This window comes from Cervus elaphus, chromosome 20 (assembly GCF_910594005.1).
Source record: "Cervus elaphus chromosome 20, mCerEla1.1, whole genome shotgun sequence".
NCBI lineage: Eukaryota > Metazoa > Chordata > Mammalia > Artiodactyla > Cervidae > Cervus > Cervus elaphus.
The window spans coordinates 139,891,080-139,914,410 of record NC_057834.1 but is presented as its reverse complement, the minus strand read 5'-3'; the positions used below and the strand labels follow the sequence as shown (position 1 = coordinate 139,914,410).

Below are 23,331 nucleotides of genomic sequence, written 5' to 3'. Positions count from 1 at the left end.
CAAAAGGGAAACAGTACCGCACACTCTGCTCCACAGAGGATCCCTGACACAGCATGCTTGGGGGGAGCTAGCCACAGAAGGCCACGCGCAGCCCCTCAGAGGGACAGACAGGGACTCACGTCCTCGGGGACAGGACGCTCAGGGGGAAGGACAGAGACTCACGTCCGAGGGGACAGGATGCTCAGGAGGAAGGACAGAGACTCACATCTGCAGGGACAGGACACAGGTCCCAGACGCTCAGGGGGAAGGACAGAGACTCACGTCTGCAGGGACAGGACGCTCAGGGGGACGGACAGAGACTCACATCCTCGGGGACAGGACGCTCAGGGGGAAGGACAGAGACTCACGTCTGCGGGGACAGGACGCTCAGGGGGAAGGACAGAGACTCACGTCCTCGGGGACAGGACGCTCAGGGGGAAGGACAGAGACTCACATCTGCGGGGACAGGACGCAGGTACCGGATACTCATGGGGAAGGACACAGACTCACGTCTGTGGGGACAGGACGCAGGTCCCGGATGCTCAGGGGGAAGGAAGAGACTCACATCTGTGAGGACAAGATGCTCAAGGGGAAGGACAGAGACGTCTGCGGGGACAGGACGCTCAGCGGGAAGGACAGAGACTCACGTCCCCGGGGACAGGACGCAGGTCCCAGACGATCAGAGGGAAGGACAGAGACTCATGTCCGCAGGGACAGGACGCTCAGGGGGAAGGACAGGGACTCATGTCCCTGGGGACAGGACGCAGGTCCCGGACGATCAGAGGGAAGGACAGAGACTCATGTCCGTGGGGACAGGATGCTCAGAGGGAAGGACAGAGACTCACGTCTGCGGGGACAGGACGCTCAGAGGGAAGGACAGAGACTCACGTCTGCGGGGACAGGATGCTCAGAGGGAAGGACAGAGACTCACGTCTGCGGGGACAGGACACTCAGAGGGAAGGACAGAGACTCACGTCTGTGGGGACAGGACGCTCAAGGGGAAGGACAGAGACGTCTGCGGGGACAGGACGCTCAGCGGGAAGGACAGAGACTCACGCCCGTGGGGACAGGACGCTCAGCGGGAAGGACAGAGACTCACGCCCATGGGGACAGGACGCTCAAGGGGAAGGACAGAGACTCACGTCTGAGGGGACAGGACGCGGGGTCCCGGACGCTCAGGGGGAAGGACAGAGACTCACGTCTGCGGGGACAGGACACTCAGAGGGAAGGACAGAGACTCACGTCTGTGGGGACAGGACGCTCAAGGGGAAGGACAGAGACGTCTGCGGGGACAGGACGCTCAGCGGGAAGGACAGAGACTCACGCCGTGGGGACAGGACGCTCAAGGGGAAGGACAGAGACTCACGTCTGAGGGGACAGGACGCGGGGTCCCGGACGCTCAGGGGGAAGGACAGAGACTCACGTCTGTGGGGACAGGTCGCGGGTCCCCAACGCTCAGGGGGAAGGACAGAGACTCACGTCTCTGGGGACAGGACGCGTGTCCCGGATGCTTAGGGGGAAGGACAGAGACACACGTCTGCAGGGACAGGACGCGGGTCCCGGATGCTCGGGGCAGGGTGAGGGTGGAGCACACTGGTGGGGTGGGGGGCGGCAGCTGAAGGGCGTGGGGGTCCCCGTGAGGATGAGACACCGGGCAGCTGACCGCAGTGACGGCGGTGCACGTCTGTGGCCACGTTACAGCCTCTGCCGTGTACGCTCTCCGTGGGTGGCCGTGTGGCCACGTGTTACACCCCAGTGAAGCTGCTACGCATGTGCAATGCTGGTCGGAAAAAGCAGGCCCAGCTTCGGAGCGGCTGACTGTGGGGCGCCTGGGCGGCAGTGTGGGGTCCAGGGTTGTGCAGGGCCCCCATGGGTGGTGGGCGGAGGCGGGGCTCCGGGGGGAGGGGACGAGCTGGGGCCTGGGGGGCAGGGGGCGAGGTGGGGGCTGCCTGTCACACTCGGCCAGGGGGGCTTCTCACAGAGGCAGAGACAGCGCTTCAGAAGTAACTACACTACTAACTGCATCCTCAGCCCCTGAGACGGAACCTTCAGCATCGCCGAGGGCCTCGCCACGCCGCACCATCGTCTGTACCGGGAGGGAAGGCCAGCACATCAGCCTGCAGGTTCACAGACACGACCGTGGGACACTCGGGGAAGTAAGCCAAGAGAGCACACGCTTGGCAGGGGCGGCCAGAGAGCCGCCACAAACAGCAGTGAGTCCCTAAGGTCCGAGGACGCTGCCGCAAAGGGAGAAACAAAGACCCTCCGGGAGAGAGCGCGCCCCCCCGCCCAGCTCATCCGCGCCCCGCCCGGCCCTGGGCCACACGTGGACGCAGCCTTGCTGCCCTGAGCTGCCTTCAGCAGCAGAGCCTGGCTCCAGGCCCACGAGACCTCCTCTGAGCTACCGACAAAGGCCACTGGCCAGGGACCTCCCGCCAGGCACCCGTGTCCACACCAGCCCCCAGTGCAGAGCAACCGACGGGCCACAGCACGCCTCTCAGTGCCAGCCTGCTGGGCGAGGGGGTGGTGCTGGCGGGGACACAGAGGGCGGTGACAGAGGGGCAGGGAGGGGGCCCGGGCGGAAGCCAGCCTCCACCCTGCGTCCGGGACCCACGGGGGGCGGGGGCAGGTGGGCACGTCTTCTCTGCAGCCCTTCCCCAGCAGCCGAGAGGTGTGTCAGCAGATGTGACACCGGCACCAGAGCTTCGGGACAGTTTCTTTGCAGAGACCGCGGTCCTGACCGCCGGCAACGGCTGCTGGGAAGGCCTCACGAGTGCTCCCCCCTCCGCACACCCCCCGCCCCGGAGCCCCGCTGGCCGGCAGGGGGACACAGCGGAAGCTGCAGGGGTTAACCCTAGCCGGGACCTCACGGCTCCCACCTCGCACGCCCATCCCTACGCCAACATGGCCATGCCAGCTCGCTGGAGGGCGAGGGCCACACGCAGACAGCTTCTGGCTGGGCCCAGACTCAGGAGTGAGGCTGTGCCAGCCCCTCAGCCCTCTGAGCCAGGCCAAGCCAGGAGACCCTCCAAGCCAACACTCAGACGTGCAGGAAGCATTAAAGGTTCACTCAGGTTATCAAGGCTGGGGGTGGTTTGTTACTCAGCAAGGCTAACTGACACAGTTGCGGAGGATAGGGCACTTTCAATACAACTAATTTACAAAAATATATACTGAGTTTTAGCTGCTCCTGAAAAGCAGATATCAGTGACCTCAGGCACAACTTAAAAAGTACCCTATCCAACTCATGATAAGCAACAACAATTTGACTCTTTTAATTTCTGGACTCCGCCAAGTATCTCAAAATACCAAACATGATGGTTCTATCTGATTAAAGGAAACAGCAATTTCAGTTTGTTAAAACTTTGACAAGTTCGATATATTCTGAACCTTTATCCAGTGGTGTCTCTGATTTACAAGTGAATTCCCCAGAGAAGAATTACACCTTATTTGTGACTCAGCAATAAATGTCTGCTTTTCTCCTTTTTTGAGCCTAGGTTTAGTTGATAAAGACTATTAACCAGGACCAAAAAAACGATGCTCCAAAAGTAAACCCTAAATAATGCAATTCTTTTCTTTTCTCTTCTTCCTTCCTTCTTTCCTTTCTTTCAAAAAATCTGAACCTTTTCTAAGCCTTCATCCATGCTAAGTAGCTTCAGTTGTGTCTGACTCTCTGTGACCTCATGGACTGTTGCTCACCAGGCTCCTCTGTCCGTGGGATTCTGCAGGTGAGAACACTGGAGTGGGTAGCATGCCCTCCTCCAGGGGACCTTCCCGACCCAGGGCTGGAACCCGCGTCTCCTGCACTGGCGGGCGGGCTTCTCACCACTAAGCACCTGGGAGCCCCTCTGAAGCCTGGATCACAGCAAGTGCATTCACCACAGGGCAGCTTCGTGGTGGAGATTCTTCCAGACTTTGGGCTTGAAGAGACTTCCCAGACTGTAACCAGTTCTTCCAGGTGACTCATCGGAGGACGGTGAGAAGGTGAGAGGAACAGAGAGCTGCCCGCTCCCCGGGGTGCAAAGGCGCCTGCTCCAGGCTCCCTGTCCTGCAAAGCCGGCCTCTTGCAACATAGGAGTGTTGCTGACGGCGGACGGGCAGGTCCTGCCAGTTTCAGTTACCTGCCCGATTAAGTGATACTTGCTTTCTTCCTTGGGTGAGACCTAAGAATCTGCAGGGTCCTCGAGTCCAGACACTAGAAACCCAGGCACTGGATACCTGCCCCAGAACATGCGAGCAGAGAAGCCGGCAGGCCCTGGACTCCGAGCTGGGGTGCGGGCACCTCCCCTCCTCCCAGCCCAGCTGGCCCCCCTGCCTGCTCCCCACGCTCACCTCCTTCCTCACCCTGCTCTCACAGCGCTTTCTGCAGGCAGGCTCCGGCTTCCTCCAGCCCCTCCCGCCTGCCCACTTTCTGTGCAGCCCCCGACCTCCCCCCAAGCACAAGTCAGCCTTTGCCCAAGTTAGACTTCATTCTCTCTCTAGTTTGTCACGTTAAGAGCAGGGAAATGCTGCCAAAGGTATTACTTTAAACCAATAAAAAATACTAGAAAAAATAATATATTTCTGTATTCTCTGGCAGCTCAGCTGGTAAAGAATCTACCTGCAATGCAGGAGACCCCAGTTTGATTCCTGGGGAGATCCCCTGGGGAAGGGACAGGTTACCCACTCCAGTATTCATGGCCTTCCCTGGTGACCCAGACAGTAAAGAGTCCACCTGCAGTGTGGGAGACCTCGGTTTGATCCCTGGGTCAGGAAGATCCCCTGGAGGAGGGCATGGCAACCCCCTCCAGCATTCTTGCCTGGAGAATCCCATGGACAGAGGAGCCTGGTGGACTACAGTCCAGGGGGTCGCCAAGAGGAGGACACGACTGAGCGACTAAGCACACACACACACTATGAAAATAAGCAACTTTTAAAAAGACCATTCATTCTAATGCTATTTGGAAAATCAGAAAAATTGTTTTCAAACATTTGCTATATTCAGTTGCTTTTGCCAACATTATCAGTGCAAGCTACTACAGGGAATTTTCAAAGAGAAAGTGTTCTTATTGCTGACCCAGAAAAACGAGTTCTGTGCGAGGCTCCTCATGTGCGAGGCTCAGCCCTCACCCAGCCACCCCGAGAAGCAGGGCCTGGAGTCGCCCCCCATGCAGACAAGGAAGCGGACACACGGTGAGGCTGAGGGGCGCCTCTCACGCAGCCGCTTGGCCACCAAGACTCCGGAGCGGGCCAGCTGGTTCCCACCCGCACCGCACGGCACTCAGCCAGCCTCTCCAACGCCCACATTGCATCAGAAGCTTAAAGGAAAGTCAGGAGAATGTCATTCTCCAGGCTCACTGTTTCCAAGCGTTTTGTTACCCAGCCACTAAGGCAACTTGATAAACAGGCAAAGTCTACCAGCAATGTGGAATTCGGCACCTGACTTTCAGCGAACACGAGGCACAGGCCCAGGGCTTCTTACCTCGACGTCAAACACCTCGACGGAGTCGTCCAGCAGCTGCACGCGGAGCTGCGTCCTCGTCGCTGGCCGCGCCGCCCCTGCCGGGGGGCCCAACCCAGGCTCCAGGGTGCTGACGCCCGCGGGGGTCGTGGTGCCCAGGCGTGCCCCTGGGGTCTGCAGGACTCTGTATGTTCCTTCCAGCTCCCCCATTCCTCAGCAGCTGAGAGGGAGGAGTGTGCTAAAACAAACAAAAAACCCCCAATTATCTTCAGTTATTTCAATTTTAAAACAACATAAGAAAATTACCGGGTAGACCGGAATTCTCAGCACTGATTTTGTACTTCCGTGAGTTTTAAACTACCTGGAAACAGTTTAGAAAGATTATCTTCTCCTCATACACGGGCGGGTGGAGCACAGATACCAGCCAGTGGCAGCCCGGGGACCAATGTTTCCGGGGTGTGTAGCCTGGGCGGTGCCAGCGGACCTGCAGACCCTCCGAAGGGGCCCCCTGGAGTAGGGTGGCCCCCAGCCCAGAGGTTCAGGTGCTGCCCACACGCTGTGTGCACAGCCCAGGGCCTTCTAGCAAAGGTAGGTGGGTACGCACAGCTTGGGTCACGGGTCCCCACCCCGCCGACACAGAGGGGACAATGCAAGGAAGGTGGATGGAGATGCCTGGGCCACCTTTGCTAGCCCTGCAAGCCCTGGTCTCTCAGCTGCGTCTCCAGGGGTTCAGAGGAAGCTCCAGACCCAGCGCTGGATGGCAGCGTGGCACACGCCACGGGGAGCCCCGCCTGCTGCCCTGCCAACCACCCCCCCCCCCACAGCCCGCTACCCGGGCACCCTCCTCACTGATGAGGACGCTGAGGGTCTGAGAGGGTCAGAGGTGCCCCAGGAGGTACCTGTTCCCTTCCAACCCTCCCTGCTGTGTGGGGAAAGGTCTCCAACCCTAAGCTATTAAGTTGAACAGAGCCCATCACATCATTGTCTTTAACAATGAAAGAATGGGCTAAGTATCTGCTAGAATCTAGCAATATAGGCTTGCTTTCATTCGTCCTTGTTAATAAAGTTACCTTCTACTTATGGCAAATTCCCTTCTTAAATATGCCTATTTATGTACAAAAGTCAATTTAAGGAAACACAATGGTTAAACATGGTAAGACAAAAACAAATGCCAGATGTTTAATCAAGAAAGAATGCAGATGCCACAAAAATTATTTTGCTTAATCATCTTCAAAAATCTTCGACTAGCTTGCAGTAAATATTTTGCAGAATTAATCTCACTAGACTCCTGGTCCTCTCTGTTTCATGCAGATTTCACTGCTGAGCTCCCTGGCCGCCTTCTCTCTTTCAACCTAGTTTTGTTATCAAGGTAAACTAACTCACGAACTTTTTATCTCTTGAATTAAGGTTGAAAAGCTTCTCAGTGACCTGCTGCCAAGCGCCTCCTGCTTAAGACCTACTCAGTAAGGCCTTCCCAACCGTCCGGCTGAGAACTGACTTGCACGTCTGGTTTATCAACAAGCAAATGGAAAATGAGCCAAGACCGCCGGGAAAGTGAGACGTGCACAGCTCAAGCACAGTGACGAGGCGGCTGGTCATCCTGCTGGACACAGCTCCCAGCCGGCCTCCGCACAAGGCAACAGCTGGCCCCGCGCGCGGATGGGCACGTGGGTCACCTGAGCCGCGAGGGCGGTTCAGGCTGGCGGTCACCCGCTGTCCTCAGAGCTCTCCCTCCAGGCTGCACAGCCCCGGGAGAAGTAATTCTTACTGTGGTTAACGTCACGGGCGTCAAAGAGCGCGCGGTGCATCATGACACTAGGCACTGCACAGGCCGCGGCCACAATCTACGCGGCAGAAACCTGCTTCCACGTTGCTGAGTGTGAGACCCGTGAGGTGCTGAGAACCATAAATGTGAGCGCTTTCATTCCAGCTTCACAAACGTGAGAAGCTACTGCGGAAGCAAGGGTGTGAAGGAAGACGAGCCCACCTGCCAGCCGTCCCGGTGTGCAGACAGGCCGGCTCCCAGCGCTCACCCACCACCAGAAGAGGCCCCTCTGGAACAAGCTGTGGGCACCAAATGATCCTTTCCGTTTTAAGTAAAGCTACAATTCTGAAGCAATATACACAACCAAGGTATTTTTTTGAATCACTTCTGTTGTGTATTCCATTGTATAATTCTCATTTATATTTTTTCATAAAAATTTTAGATGGAAAAAATTTCTTCAGGTTCTTCTCTTTGACTTATTACAAGAAAGTCATGAAAAAAAAAAAGAAAAAGAAAGTCATGTCTAAGCACCTACTTCTTAAAAAAAAACAAAAACCAACAAAAAACCCAAAGCAAGCAAGACTAAGCTACTGTACTCATTCAGGTGAGGAACAGCAAGAAGAACGTGCAGGGAGGCTATCCCAGAAGAGTCAGGGCTGGGGTCCCCGTGGGGGGCTGCCCTGGGAAGGGCACAGGGGAGGGGCTGCAGGTGTGGCCAGCACAGCTCCACGGCTCCACCGGACACTGTCCACTCACAGCTCATCAAGCTGTGCATTTGATTCATGCAGTTTCAACAGCACACTGTTAATCAACGACTGTTTCATCTCTCCTAAGAACAAAAGACACGTTAGATAAATGGAAAAACACTTTTCCTAGATCAAGGAATTCTAAAACATGGCCTTTGCAGGTTTATACGTCTTCTGAGCAGCAAGCTTCTGTCCCAGTAATTTCCGCCTGGTCAAAGGAAGATACCCACCCAGCTGAAGCCGAGACAGAGGACCACAAGACACCCTCACATCCCGGAGGCTCACCTGGGGAGGATGACTCTCCTGAGAGAACCCAAGCCCAAGGGGCACCCTCCTGAGGACGCTCCAGGAGAGGACGACTCTCCTGAGAGGACTCGAGCCCACAGGCACCCTCCTGAGGATGCTCCAGGAAAGCTCTACTTGCTATCACTCATCGGTAATGCCCACATACCTCCTATTTAACGACTACTCATCTTTTAGCTTAAGAAAGTTCAGGAAAGAAGGAACTTGGAAAATCAGACAGAACCACCACGTTGCAAACAGCAGTCGACCTTGGTCTCACTCTGGAGTGAGCAGCAGTGCCAGAACTCTCCCTGTAGGAGCTGAAGTTGCTTGTTCAACAGTCTTGCCTCAGCCTGACTGCTTCCTCTAGCCTGACCATGGGAAGAAAGGAAAAATGTATGCACTGAATCTGCTTTACATAAATTACAGCCTAACAGAAATTACTTTGTCTTGCTCTGTGTGCTTATAAATAAACATTAAAAAGGCAAGAGTATGCAAACTAGATGAGACACACAGCAAGCGCTTCCCAGTCCTACAGGCTCTAAAGGGCAGAAGGCAGCTCCTCTGCTGCCAGAGACCTCTCCAGAGACCCTCTCCAGGGGGACCTCCTCAGGGGAACCCTCTCCAGAGACCTGGAGGGAATCAGTCAAAATCCAGGGACTGACGAGGGACTCCAGTTCACTTTCCTTTCTTCCTCTATGTGATCAAAATGTTTTGCAGTCTCATTCCTAAAACTATTTCTGGTGGCTGGATACAATTTCCACCACTGATGTCTAGTGTTACAAACTTGGCTCCTATATATTCTCATTTAATAAAAAAAAACTTCAAAACCACCTTGTGATGTATAATTTCCATTCTAAAGTTGGAACAACTCAGCTCAAAAGTCTGCCAAAGCTCTGGGTGATGACGTGTCAACGCAGGTTTGTAACAGAGGTACCACTGGGGCAGGGCAGTAACGATGCAGGAGGCTGTGCGTGTCTAGAGTAGGAAGCATGTGAGAAATCTGTGGAACTTCCACTCGGAGTTTCTGTGAACTTAAAATTACTCTAAAAAAAGTCTATTAAAAAAAAAAAAATGGTCTGCTCACAAGTTGCCTCCCCCTTGGCTGGAAAATGAGCATGTGGCTCACTAGCAAGCACAGCCCTCTGTCCACAGCAGAGGAAGCTGCTGAAATTTCTATCACGAGAAGAAGGGTCTCTATGTGCTTCTTTGGTGTGAAGGTGGATACAAGCCAGGTTCAAAGCAGGTGTGTGGCACGTGAGTTCTGGTTAAGAGGAGGACCATGAACACACGCATCTGCTTCCATTCAAACAAGCACGCTGGAGGATAAATTACCCAAACAACCGCCTCTGGCGGGGCACTAGTGCTGGGAGGGCAGCGCTGGGAACCCTGTTTCTGGAGTCTGCAGTGCTCGTGTCTCAGCTCAAGTAGGGAACCTCGTCGATGGTCTCACATTTGCAAAGCGCTTTTGCCACATAACAGAACCTGTTCTCAGGAGTAACACTGGCGGTGATGGCCTTAGGGGAAAAAGTTCTGCCGACCACAAGGTCTTTGTCTAGTAATTCCAATATCCGCATCATCTGAGCTGTAGCCTGTCTTCTCTCCTGTGAGCCGGTATTTCCCTGGTTCTATGTATGTCGGGTAATTTTGGATTGTATCCTGGAGAGTTAAAATACTGTGTTGGAATGGTACAGCGGGTAAGAATCCACCTGCCAATGCAAGGCACATGGGTTTGATCCGTGGTCCAGGAAGATTCCACATGCCATGGAGCAGTTAAGTCCATGAGCCATTACTACTGAGCCTGCACGCTCCAGGACCCACAAGCTGCAACATCTGAAGCCTGAGCATCTACAGCCTGTGCTCTGCAACAAGAGAAGCCCCTGCAGTGAGAAAGCCACACACCACAATGAACAACAGCCCCTGTTCGCCCAAACCAGAGACCCTGAGCAGCAACGAAGAGCCAGTGTGGTCACAGATAAGTAAATAACGTACCCAAAACATTGCACTGTGAGTCTCTGGCATCACTTAAATCCCAAGAGAATGTGGCATCTCTGTTTTAGCTGCACTGGCCTTGCCAGGGTCGGGTGGAGGCCTCAGCATCAGCCCCGCCTGCAGAGGCTCCACCCTCCCTGGTGCCCGCCTGGCTCCCAGGCTGTGGTCCCCCCCCAACTGAGTTCCCACTGGCAAGTGGTGCAGAGTTGGCCCCATGTAGGCATAGCTCAGCACTGGGCCCACAAATTCATCAACAACTCTGAGGTCATCCCTTCAGGCCCCTTCTCCACAGAGGTCACCCCGCAGGTTCCCTCCACTAGGGCTGCCCCCTCTCCATGGGCATCAGCCCCTCGGCGCCCTGTCCACAGCTCCCTGGCTTACTCCTCAGTTCTCCAGCCAGGAGCCTGCAGCTGATGCCCTGCTTGCTGGGGGCTGCCCCGGCTGCAGGAGAGAGAGGAAAGCGCCCCGGAGTCACAGGCGTCTGCAGGCCCTGCTGCCACAGGCCTGGCTGGAGGACAGGGAGAGGGAGGGGGTATGGTGGCTGTCTCCCCGTCTCTCTGGAACCCAAACTGGGCAGCTCCTCCTGCAGCCCTCCCGGTTTGCACCTGGAGCCCATCTCTGGGTTCTGGCTGCCCTGGGAGCAGTCTGGGGAAGCTGGGGGAGGCGGAGGAGGAACAGGAGCTTCACTGCTCGTGCGGCAGTGCTGGCCGCCGTTTCCTCACGGCTGCTCCGCGCAACCATCCAGCTCTGCAGCAGGGCGGTGGGCGAGCTGGGGCCGAGGGGGCTTATGCCTCTTCCCAGAAACAGAACTCGACCCCCGGGCATCTAGAGCGCTTCTGCATGGTGCTCTTTGGGAAGACGGTTGATTTTTATTTCCTTCCTTCCGAGGGTCTGTCGTTTTGGAGTTGCCTCCAGGGATGAACACGCGTTACTTCTGAAATTAGATGGTTGCCGGGCAGAGGACAGCAGGGGTCCTACAGCGGAGCATGGCTCACCTTCAAGGAGAAAGCAGGGGACCTACCCTGTGTCTCCTCCTCCTCAAACAGTTCAGTTAAAGTCAAATGATCATTTTTCAACAGGCTCTGGAACGGGTTTCTTGTTCTGATAGTGAGACTTGTTCCCCCAACATGCATCTTATTAACTGTCACCAAGGCAGCCGGGATCTGAAGGCCGCAGGAGACAGAAGAACTCCAGTGATTTGTAAAACTACCCAGAGCTGCTTCCTCCTTCCAAATGCGCCCCACCACCTGTCGGAAGAGGTGCCGAGCATCCTTACCACCCTTACCACGTGCGTCCCAGGCACCCTCAAGGTGCTGGCTACACCCTGCCCTTGTCTGGCCATGTGACTCTGACGCCCATCTGCCTTGTTTCTGGGCTCCTCGCTGGCATGGCCCCTTTCCAGGTCCTAAGAAGGGGCCCTTGGCGAAGCCTTCTAGGAAGTTCACACATATATTCCAATGGCAATCAACAAGAGACTGCTGCCCCTCCCACCCTGACCCTGCCTGCGTTCTCCTTCCCCAGGTCACGTGGCTCAAGATAGCACCCAACTACCTGCACGAGGAGCAGGAGACACGCTGAGTTCGGGTTTAACGGGACATGTTTCTGTTTTCACACCGAGGTCATCACCAGCCATCAGGCCGCAGGCCTGGCTCCGGGAGCGGCGCTGTCGCCCGGGGTGCTCGGGCCTGGGGCTAGGGGACAAAGGGCAGGCCGGACCCCGTGGCAACATGAACGGCCCCAGCAGCGCCTGGTGCAGGGGGCGTGTGGGCCTGGAGAAGGAGCAAGGCTGGCAGTGCAGGAGGCCAGACGCTGCAAAGTCATCACAGACCCGTGGGAAGGCAAGCACAGCGCGGCACTCAGTGGTCAAAACTGCACCGCCCGCCTGTCAGTGAAAAGAATTTACACTGCAGCGGTATGCTTATAAATACGGCACAGAGTTTTACCTGTTTTCAATGGAATTCTGCAAAACAGAATTTATCAGAACTCCTGCTGTTCCAAGAAACAATCTGTAGCTGTGCTAGAAAGAGCAAGCGTGAAACCATGTTTTATATCTCCTAACAGTCAACAATAAAGATTTCTGATCAACCATGCTAGAGGAGTCACTGAACTCATTCTATTCTCTGTCACACTAATTAAAAAGTACATGGCCAAATGAAAAGTGGTACAGAGGTGTGTATCGATGCAGGGAGCCGGCCTGAATGTACAGGCCCCTTACGGCCCTAAGAGAGATCAAAAGGTCTCTCTTTGTCCTGCCACCCCTTCTTGTTAAAGTATAGACTGGCATTTGTCTCCTTCAGGGAAAAAACACACCGGTGACCTTTTTGCCTGTTTTTCTGGTGCTGATAAGCTCATCATGCCTGAAACCTGTTTTCCATCTAATGTTCTATTGATGAAGCCTGTTTTCTATCTAATGTTCTAATGATCTTAATCATGTTGGGCGCTAGGGTAATTAATGCTTTACTGATCTTGAGTGTGGGAATTTAAAACATCTGTAGCTCTGCACGTATGCAAACCCTCAATCTATTCTTAGTAACTCCTGTTAGCATATATATAGGTGTGGTATTCTTCAATAAAGTTGGCGGAGTCAGACGCAAGCGGACTCCGTCCCTCTCAACCCCATCTTTCTCTTTCTGAGTCTTCTTTCTGAGTCTTCTTTTTCCTAGGTACTCTGGTGATTGCGTTCTTGACCAGTTCGTTTGCCGGCAGGCTCCGGCATAGTGGCGCCCGAACAGGGACGGGAACGGATTCCAGCGTACAGCCACCCGAAGAAAAAAAGTTGTCCCGCGGGAAGTAGAAAGGTATATATGAGGTAAAAAAGTATCTACGAGTACAGGTATTGTGGATGATTACGGGTGGAGAGGTTATAGTTGAGAGTAAAACTCATGGGGCAAAATAATAGTAGACAGTTCTTTGCTTCTACTCTAAAAACTATGTTAAAAGCTAGAGGAGTTTCAGTGTCTAAACGGAAAAACTTATAATACCCAAATGTTTGAGTACTCCTCAGAGGGTAGCAGAGCACATATATGATTCCCCAATAATCCCAGGTCCTAGCAAAAATGATGATGAGACTATTGTTCTTGAGCAAGATTCTGATTCAGAACTTTTCCCTGAAGACCGGGACGACTTAGAAGAGCAGGCTTTTGAGTATAATGAGAGTTGGGATGCCTTTATAGTAACTAAACACAAAAATAAAGATAAAGGCTCCCCTTTTTCTGAACTTAAAGATATGTTAACATCCATATCTCAGAGCATAGAACAACTAGACTTGTTACCTTTGGACATGTTAACGGAGGAAAGAGCATTTAGAGATCTTAATCAGCAGTTAAACTATCCTGAACAAGCCTACCCACAGATTAATGAAGCGGCGCTAAAAGCGTGGAAAAAACTCCCTGCCTCAAATAGAAAGACTGAAGATTTATCAAAAATTAGGCAAGGACCTGACGAACCTTATCAGGATTTCGTCGCTCGGTTACTTGATGCTGTGTCTAAAATTATTGGAGATGAAGAAGCTGGCACTCTTGTAACTAAACAGATGGCATATGAAAATGCAAATGCTGCTTGCCAGGCTGCTTTGAGACCTTATAGAAGAAAGGGGGGTTTAACAGATTATATAAGAATTTGTGCTGATATTGGCCCTTCCTATCTTCAGGGATTATCTATGGCTGCTGCTATCCAGGGAAAAACTATCAAGGAAATTTTATATCAACAGATTAAGAACAAGGGTGGTGTGAAAAAGGGAGGGCCTCCCTGCAGTTGCTTTTCATGTGGACAACTGGGACATCGTATGGCCCAATGTCCTAAGAAAAATAATTTAGATAGTACAAAGAATCCTGATGTATGTCCCAGATGCAAAAAAGGAAGACATTGGGCCAGGGACTGTAGATCAAAAATGAATATAGAAGGCAAACCTCTTCCTCCACAGTCGGGAAACTGGGTGAGGGGCCGGCCCCAGGCCCCAAAACAATGTTATGGGGCACTTCAGACCGAGCCTCAGTCAAATCTAATCGACCCGGCATTAAAAGCCTTTTCCGAGCCACCCCAGGCAGCGCAGGATTGGACTTGTGTGCCACCACCCACACAGTATTAACACCTGATATGGGAATGCAAGCCATTCCAACTGGAGTTTTCGGGCCGTTACCAAAAGGAACTGTAGGACTAATTATTGGTAGAAGTAGTTGGACTATGAAAGGGTTGTCAGTGTCCCCAGGGGTGATTGATGCAGACTACACAGGGGAACTTAAAATTATGGCCCATGCACCTTCAAATATAATTAGCATTCCCACCAATCAACGAATAGCACAATTGGTTTTGCTACCTCTTCATTTAGAGGGGAAAACTGCTTCTAAACGAGAACGAAAGACTGATGGTTTTGGCTCTTCTGACGTATATTGGGTACAGTCCATTTCTGCTGAGCGTCCCAAACTAGATCTTTTTATTGAAAATAAAAAATTTACAGGAATCTTAGATACTGGTGCAGATGTTTCAGTTATAGCTGAAGAGCATTGGCCTCAGCATTGGCCCAAACAGGAGGCCTTTTCCATGTTACGGGGAATAGGACAATCTCAAAATCCACAGCAGAGCAGCAGTATCCTACATTGGAGAGACTCTGAAGGACATGAGGGAGATTTTCAACCTTTCATTCTCCCTCATCTCCCGGTTAATTTATGGGGAAGAGATGTAATGCAACAAATGGGGGTTTATTTTAAAAGGATCCACTGACCCTTCTTCCCCTAGAACACTAAACGATGAGGGGCGAGCTGCTCTGGCCTTAGTAGAACAGGCCCTCTCTCAGCATTCTGCTACCTACTGTGACTTTTCTCGATCGTGGGGATTATATGTGTTTCCCTCGAGACATACTCCAACGGCAGTGTTATATCAAGATTCCCCTTTATATTGGATCCATTTACCTGTATCGCCTTCAAAAGTTCTTACTCCTTTCTTTGATTTTATTAGCCTCCTTGTAGCCAAAGGAAGACGTCTTTCCAGAGAAATGCTGGGGGCCGATCCTACTTACATTTATGTGCCTTATACTAAAGAACAACAGGAATGGCTTTTTCAGTTTAATGATTCATGGGCTTTGGCTTTTGATTCTTTTACAGGACAGATTATCAATCATTTACCTCCTGACAAAGTTTTACATTTTGCTAGTCAACATTCATTTATCATCCCCAAAAATGTTTCCAATTCCCCTATCCAAAATGCACTAACTGTTTTTACTGATGGATCTTCTAATGGAATTGCTACTTTTGTGGTTAATAATACTTCTTTTTCCTGGCAGACTGGATATACCTCCGCTCAAGAAGTCGAACTTTCAGCGGTTCACAAAGTCTGTTCTCAATATCTCTTACAGCCTTTTAATTTGTTTACGGATAGTAAATATATTGTTCATGCCTTACAATATATAGAAACTGTTCCTTTCATTTCCACTACTAATTCTAATATTCAGTATTTACTGCGCTCAATTCAATCTCTTCTTCAACAGCGTGCCTCACCTTGCTTTTTTGGGCATTTACGCGCCCACACCGGGCTTCCTGGACCTTTATCTATGGGAAATCAAATAGCCGATTCTCATACTCGAGTCCTTCTTTCACAGGTAGATGCAGCACAACAATCACATGCCTTACATCATCAAAATAGCAATACCCTTCGTTTGCAATTTCAAATCCCTCGAGAAACTGCCCGACAGATTGTTAAATCTTGTTCTGTTTGTCCTCAGTTTCTTCCAGTCCCTCATCTAGGTGTCAATCCTCGTGGACTCTTACCTAATCACCTTTGGCAGATGGATGTCACTCATGTTCCTTCCTTTGGTCGCTTAAAATATGTTCATGTATCTATTGACACATTTTCAGGTTATATCGTGGCTTCCCTACAAACTGGCGAAGCTGCAAAACATTCCATTTCACATTGTCTGTATGCCTTCTCTATTTTAGGTACACCAAAAATTATAAAAACTGACAATGGCCCCGGTTACATTTCCTATGCTTTTAAGACTTTTTGTTCCTCCTTTTCTATTACCTTAAAAACAGGAATTCCATATAATCCCCAGGGCCAAGGCATCATCGAGCGCGCCAATCAGATCTTGAAATTGCAGCTACAAAAAATACAAAAGGGGGAGCTCTACCCTCTTTTACCTCGAAATTATCTTAATCATGCTTTATATATTTTAAATTTTTTAATTTTAGATAAAGAAGGACACTCAGCTGCCCAGAGATTTTGGGACCCTCAAATCTCTAGTAAGAAACCAATGGTATTATGGAAAGACCCATTAGACAATTCATGGCATGGTCCGGATCCAGTATTAATTTGGGGGAGGGGTTATGTATGTGTTTTTCCACAGGATGCCGAAACACCGCGCTGGCTCCCGGAAAGGCTGGTACGCCAGACGGAGAAGATCACTGAACCAGCAAGTGAGTCGGCTGTCTCTACAGCAGAGAAATGCATTCCCGACAGCTCAGCAGATGCATGAGTTCATCTTACAAGCAAGAAGGATGGCCGCTGACACTGCTGAACCCCGATCTGCTCTGGCCTATATTGTTCTTGCATTGGCATGTGCAGTAATTGGTCAAGCTTTCCCCCAGTGCTCCTGATTGATTTGAAGGAGATTATTATCAAGTTTGGGACGAATATTTCTGGATGACCCCTGAAAAAGGACAGCTACTGACCCCTGCCGACATTTGCTGGGAGCAAAAGACTCATATACCAACATTTGAAGACCGAACACTCCCAGGAAACCTGATGAAATATATGGGACTCTTACTTACCTACAAATGTAAAATTGTGATAGATGTGACGTTTGATACTAATAAGTCCTTTGTGTGGCCTAGGTCAGACTAGGAACAATAATCCTGGTAGAAGATGGGTAACTCCTAACAATACTCGATGGGTTTGTGGAAATAACCTTTGGCCACTGCATTTGTCAATGTATATCTGAGATGATATGTTTTCTCATTTACAGGCACAACGGGTTCCCCTGAGGGAGACATATTTGCCAATAGTTTAAAGAAAAGGGGGAGTTGCAGGGAGCCGGCCTGAATGTACAGGCCCCTTACGGCCCTAAGAGAGATCAAAAGGTCTCTCTTTGTCCTGCCACCCCTTCTTGTTAAAGTATAGACTGGCATTTGTCTCCTTCAGGGAAAAAACACACCGGTGACCTTTTTGCCTGTTTTTCTGGTGCTGATAAGCTCATCATGCCTGAAACCTGTTTTCCATCTAATGTTCTATTGATGAAGCCTGTTTTCTATCTAATGTTCTAATGATCTTAATCATGTTGGGCGCTAGGGTAATTAATGCTTTACTGATCTTGAGTGTGGGAATTTAAAACATCTGTAGCTCTGCACGTATGCAAACCCTCAATCTATTCTTAGTAACTCCTGTTAGCATATATATAGGTGTGGTATTCTTCAATAAAGTTGGCGGAGTCAGACGCAAGCGGACTCCGTCCCTCTCAACCCCATCTTTCTCTTTCTGAGTCTTCTTTCTGAGTCTTCTTTTTCCTAGGTACTCTGGTGATTGCGTTCTTGACCAGTTCGTTTGCCGGCAGGCTCCGGCATATCGAGGGCTCAAGACAATACCAACTCTTATCTGCTGCCGCTGCTGTTAACTTGCTCAGTCGTGTCCGATTGGTTGTGACCCCATGGACTGTAGCCCACCAGGCTCCTCTGTCCATGGGATTCTCCAGGCAAGAATACTGGAGTGGGTTGCCATTTCCTTCTCCAGGGGATCTTCCTGACCCAGGGATTGAACCTGGGTCTCCTGTTTGGCAGGTGGATTCTTTACCACTTAGCCACTGGGAAACAGATGTGTGTCAGATAATTAACAAATATGCTATTTTTCTGGATTTTTCTGACTGCTGTATTAATGGTCAGCGTTCTCAACTCTGTAACGTATTTACTTTTTCTCATTCTAAATAAATATTTGCACTCCAAGTTAATTTTTATTTCTAACACTTAAAGAGGCCTCCTCCCCCACACTGGGTAAATCTCAGGTCCCATAAAAACTGCCATTCACTCTGCCCTGATGAAACCTGACTCGTTCAAACATTCAGTGAGCACCTTGCTTCTGAACAGAGCAAGTCCAAGTCCCTAAAAGCACAGGAGCCTCTGAGAGGAGAAAACCTGCCCCATCACAGCAGGGAAGACACAGGAGCCAGTCTCCTAAGTGCTGGTAAGAGCTGCAAGGAGTGAAGCCAGAAGCCGCCAGGGATCTGGTGGGTGGAGAGGGAGGGAGGAGGCCTCAGCGAAAGGTGGGTGTCTGCGTCAGACCCCCCAAGTGTCCCGAGTGGCCGCCATGCCCGCCCCTGGCTCACAAGCCTTGCCACACAAAACAAGGAATTCAGGCTCAGAAAGGTTAGTGACTTGCAACGCGCGTGACCTCAGCCTCCCCCCCACCCCCGACCTCATCATGTGCCATCCCCTCTTGGGCTTAAGGGACCCCACGTGTCGAGTACAGGATGACCCAGAAGCGGAGATGCCTGTGGAAGTGGCCCGGGCCACACGGAGGAGTCCAGGCAGCACCAGGGAACACAGAGGAGGGGGCGCGGCTGGCCTTGCCCGGCCGACTCTCCAGCACGGAGTGGAGCTGGGCCCATGGGGGAATGGAGGGCCGGCTGGGCAAGCGCAGTGCACACGGGCGGGGCCCTGATGGCGCCCACGGGGCTGGGCTGGGCTGTCGGGGTCCTGAGAGCCCACCTAGAAGGTCTGGGTGGAATCTCACCACCTGGTACTCTGCAGCTGGGAGCAATGGGTGAAGACAGGTTCATCACTGCACCCGAAAGCATCAGAGGGCCTTTCTGGTCTTGAATTTTAAAATGACTCTAAACTGGAAAACAGTCCTATGACCCTAAAATAAAACTACTTACATCACTCCACCTTCTCCTCTGATCCTTGTCCAAATCCTCGTATATTTTTAAATCAGTGTAATTGCTGTGTACGAACTGCTTCGCCTTTTTGGTTAAGATATCTTTTTGAACGTATTTCCAGGGATCATAATGGTTCAAATTTTGTTGGGAGGGAAGGGTAAGAAGGGGGTTGCCGAAGCATGTCTGGGGGCTACAGAGTGTTCTACCACTCTTACATGCAGTGTGTATACAAGTTTGTTTTCAAAACCAGGATTCCAAAATCAAAACCTTTTATCACTTATTGCTAGCTGCTCTCCAAAAAGATTAGACCAGTTTGCAGAATCGCCAGAAAGCCATCACATTCTGGCCTCTATCATCTTAAGCTCTGTGGAGCCCTCACCTTTGACGCCCTGTTGCCAAGGTAAAGCCTGGAACTGACAAATATGCTGCAGTCCAATGATGCTCTACACATGGGATCTCAGAGAGCAAGACTGGGGTGACCTCGGCTCAGCACTCAAATTTACAGTGGTTTTCCTGCAAAGAACACCAAGCTGTGTGCAGGAAACTTGCAACCCACGGAGCAAAAGGGGAGGTGGCAGGCTTACAAGACAGTGGGTGAAGGAAAAGCAGGAACAACCTGAAAGGATAAGCAGCAGGAACTGCTACCGTCTCAGGACAGAGGTGGCACTAATGTGCCGAGAGGCAAAGTGTTTGGAGAGGAGAGGAGGGGCCCGATGGATTTAAAAGCACATGCACAGAACTATCCATGCCTCCATCTTTGCTTTGTCAACGCAGGGCATACCCTTCCCCCAAGCAGGACAATCTGCTTAAATACTCTGCCTCCTTTTCTCTGGACGGTGCACTCAGACTGCTCTTCTACTTGATAACATGACGGCTAACACCGATTAAGCACTTAGTGGGTTCTAGGCATCTAGCTACTGATGCTTAATCCTCACAACAAGTCTATGAGGCAGGTAAACTGCAACCTCATTTGTTGATAAGGAGCCCGAGGAGAGATATGTGACTGTATCATATAAACTCCCCTTTTGGGAAAGGAATTAGTACAGAAGGAAGCAGGAAGTTTACCAGGAGAGTAGGTCCAAGCAGGTAAACGAGCCAGCAAACTTCTGCAGCTCTTGCCAGCATCTGGTCCAGATGGCTCAGTGCTCACTGAGGGTCTGCAACAAAGCAGGAGTCCCGCCCCAGGAAGCAGGTCCAGGCGACATCCGGTACCGGCCACCCACTCTGCTTCCAAATGGGGCCAGGGCCTGGCCACATCATCTCTGCATATTTTGAGACAACTTGACTGCAGCCATGAATTAAAAGACGCTTGTTCCTTGGAAGGAAAGCTATGACAAACCTAGACAGCGTATTAAAAAGCAGAGACATCACTTTGCCGACAAAGGTCCGCACAGTCAAAGCTATGGTTTTTCCAGTAGTCATGTACACATGTGAGAGATGGACCATAAAGAAGGCTGAGCGCTGAAGAATTGCTGCTTCAAACTGTGGTGTTGGAGAAGACTCTTGAGAGTCCCTTCGGCTGAAAGGAGATCAAACTAGTCAATCCTAAGGGGAATCAACCCTGAATATTCATTGGAAGGACTGATGCTAAAGCTCCAATGCTTTGGCCACCTGATGCCAAGAACTTACTCATTGGAAAGACTGAGGGAGAGGAGAAGAGGGTGACAGAGGAAGGAGACCGCTGGATGACAACAGTCCCTCAATGGACATAAGTTTGAGCCAACTCCAGGAGACAGTGGAGGATAGAGGAGCCTGGTGTGCCACAGTCCATGGGCTTACAAACAGACATGACTTAGTCTTAGAGACTGAACAACAAAACAAAATACAAATACCAGGTACGAAGTGCTTCATAATCCCTCACAGAGAGTTAAGTCTCTGGTGTAAGGAACTCACAGAACTTTCAAAGAGCAGCAGAGAGAGCCTTAGATCTGCCTGCAAGCAAAGCCACTCCATGCCTGCCCAGCTCCCAGGTGCTCCGCCATCCCTCCACACCACCAGCACTCTGGTGCTGTGCCCCTGAGGGCCATCAGGCTCTCCAGAGTGCTCCGCCCAAAGCTCCCTCACAGAAAAGGCAAAGGCACAGGGAACAGCCACCCCGAGATGTAAATCTTTCCTTTCACTGTGGACTCACACTATTTCCTTCAGTGCACCTCCTGGGAATTTCTGTTTTCACGGCAATTACCACCGACCAGCACGTGGAAGGCCTCCGGAGGCTGCGGCCTCCACGGTGGGTGTGGACCCCGGTCTGAGCGATCACTGGTTATGGTCAGGTCCCAGCTTTCTGGGCGGCCTTTGGATTCCCCCTAGGATTGACTGGCAGCCCTTCCAGGTTTCCCGGAGTAAAAGCATTAACACCTAATACCAGCCTTAAGATCATTTAAGGAAAGGCCAAAAAGGGCATGGCCACAAGTCGCCGGAGCTTCCACTTGTGGTTCTGCCCAGGCCTCCACGCGGGGCCCTCCCCGCTCACCCCGGGGCCCCTACGCGGTGTCCTCACGTGCACCCCGGGGGTCCCACACGGGACCCTCACGCGCCTCCCGGGGCCCCCACGCGGGGTCCTCACGCGCACCCAGGACCCCCAGCGGGCAGGCTCGCCACACAGCGCCCTCCGCACACGCGGCCCGCCGCCCGAAGGCCTTCCCAGGCCGGGAGCAAGACTCCTCTGGCCGCTCGCCGTCTGGAGGCGCCCGCCCTGCCTCGGGCTTCGGCCCGTAGCCTCCGCCGCCCGCCCCCGAGGCGCAGCCTGGCCCCTGCTCGCCCGCTGCCGCGCGGCCCCGCGCCCTCACCGGCTGCCCGGACCGTGCTGTCGCCCGCAGCGGCCTCCGAGTCCGCGCCGGCTCCGCCCGCTCCCTACTGCCCGCGAGCCGCCCCCGCTCCCCGCGCCCCATCCCCGCCCCGCCCGGGGCCCCGCCCCCGCCCCACGGATGCGCCGCCGATTGGCCTGACGGCCTCTGGGGCGGGGCCTTCGCGGGCACGACCTGGAAGCGCGGCCCAGAACTCTGATTGGTGGATTTGTAGGGCGAGAAGGAACGCGCAGAGTCAGAAGTAATTTGGCCAGCTCCGCTCGCAGCGCCGCCGGCGGTTCTGGGCGGGGCGTCGGCTCAGGGGGAGGGGCGTGGTTACGGCTCAGGGAGGGGCGGGACGTCGGCTCGGGGGGCGGGGCGCGACTCCGGCCCAGATCCGTCTGCAGGCTGGTGCTGACCTGAACCGTGGCCGCCTGCGTTCCTGTTACCAGATCCTGCTACCAGGTGCTCTTCTCCTGGGGCTACCGGGGTCGGCCTAGGGGCGCCGAGAGCCAGGCGAAGGTGTGCTGCAGAGGAAACGGGCCGTGCTGGGAGGCCAGCGTCCCCCTAGCCTTCGCGGTCCCCTACCGGGGAATGGAAACGTGGCACCATCTCCGGAGCCCCCAGGCCCTTCTTCGAGCAGTTGCGGTAGCTCCTATGCATTCTTGGGAGGCCCAGCTCAACTTGCCCCAGTCCTGCCCCCGCCGCGGTCCCCGCGGGCAGGCCAGGAGCGCCCCCGCGCGGCTACCTAGGGAGTAAGTCCCGAACCATCCTGGAGAATCCTGGTTGGTTGGCCTTCGGAACACGTTTCACACAAGTAGCTTTCCGCGGGGCTGCCTCGGAAGGGCACTCTTGCCCCCATCGTTCCCGCCCGATTTTTTTTTCTAACCAGCCCCCAGCACAGAATCCCGCATCCCCCTCCGAGGGCACAGAACCCCCAACAGGTGCACACTGCCAGGGGGACCACGCAGGGAGACCCTGGTCAGAGAGGCCGGGAAGCCAGTAGAGGCTAAGGAGCGTACGCTGGAAACAACACCCGAGGGAGGGACGGGCCTGGAGAGAACTACAGACGGAAAGGGGCCCAGGCGGTCCTGGGTTGAGGGGCCAGGGGACCGGCTGCCACCCCGAGGTCAAGTTTTCAGCATTCCTCCCGGTCAGTCAGTCGTCGTCCCTGCCGTGAATGAGACCTTGCTTTTCTCACGTTTTCTGCCCGGTGGGCAGACATCATCAAGCTCTCACTAGAGCTCCTTTTTATCAGACCTTCACTATAAGGAGACCATCAGTTCCCTGGTAAATCCTTTCTTCCCAGGCTTCATGGCTCCCTCTTTCCAGCTGGGATCGCCAGTACAGAGCTGTTATGTACTGATGTTCATGAGAGTAATTCCTCCCCATTTCTTATACACAGGAAATGCATAAGTTTCTCTGAATCTTTCTGAGAAAATCTTACACCTTTACCTTGTAAAGAGCCAATAATGAGAACTACTCAC

General features: G+C 52.7%; 1 protein-coding gene across 10 annotated transcripts in view; it reads right to left on the bottom strand.

Moving 5' to 3' along the window:
• Positions 1-21,956, bottom strand: part of FARP2 (FERM, ARH/RhoGEF and pleckstrin domain protein 2) — a 98,407-nt gene extending 76,451 nt beyond the window's left edge. For 8 of the 10 annotated variants that reach the window (XR_006336029.1, XR_006336030.1, XR_006336031.1 and 5 more), the window contains exon 1: positions 5,441-5,657. Coding sequence is in view for 7 of the 10 variants with exons in the window: in XM_043878808.1 (XP_043734743.1) it covers positions 5,441-5,629 (189 nt within the window). In the remaining 3 variants the exon portion in view is untranslated. Of the gene's footprint in view, positions 1-5,440; positions 5,658-21,192; positions 21,582-21,847 lie in introns of those variants that run through there. The other 2 variants (XM_043878805.1, XM_043878806.1) reach the window with 2 other exon arrangements.
• Between the last annotated feature and the right edge of the window lie 1,375 nt (positions 21,957-23,331).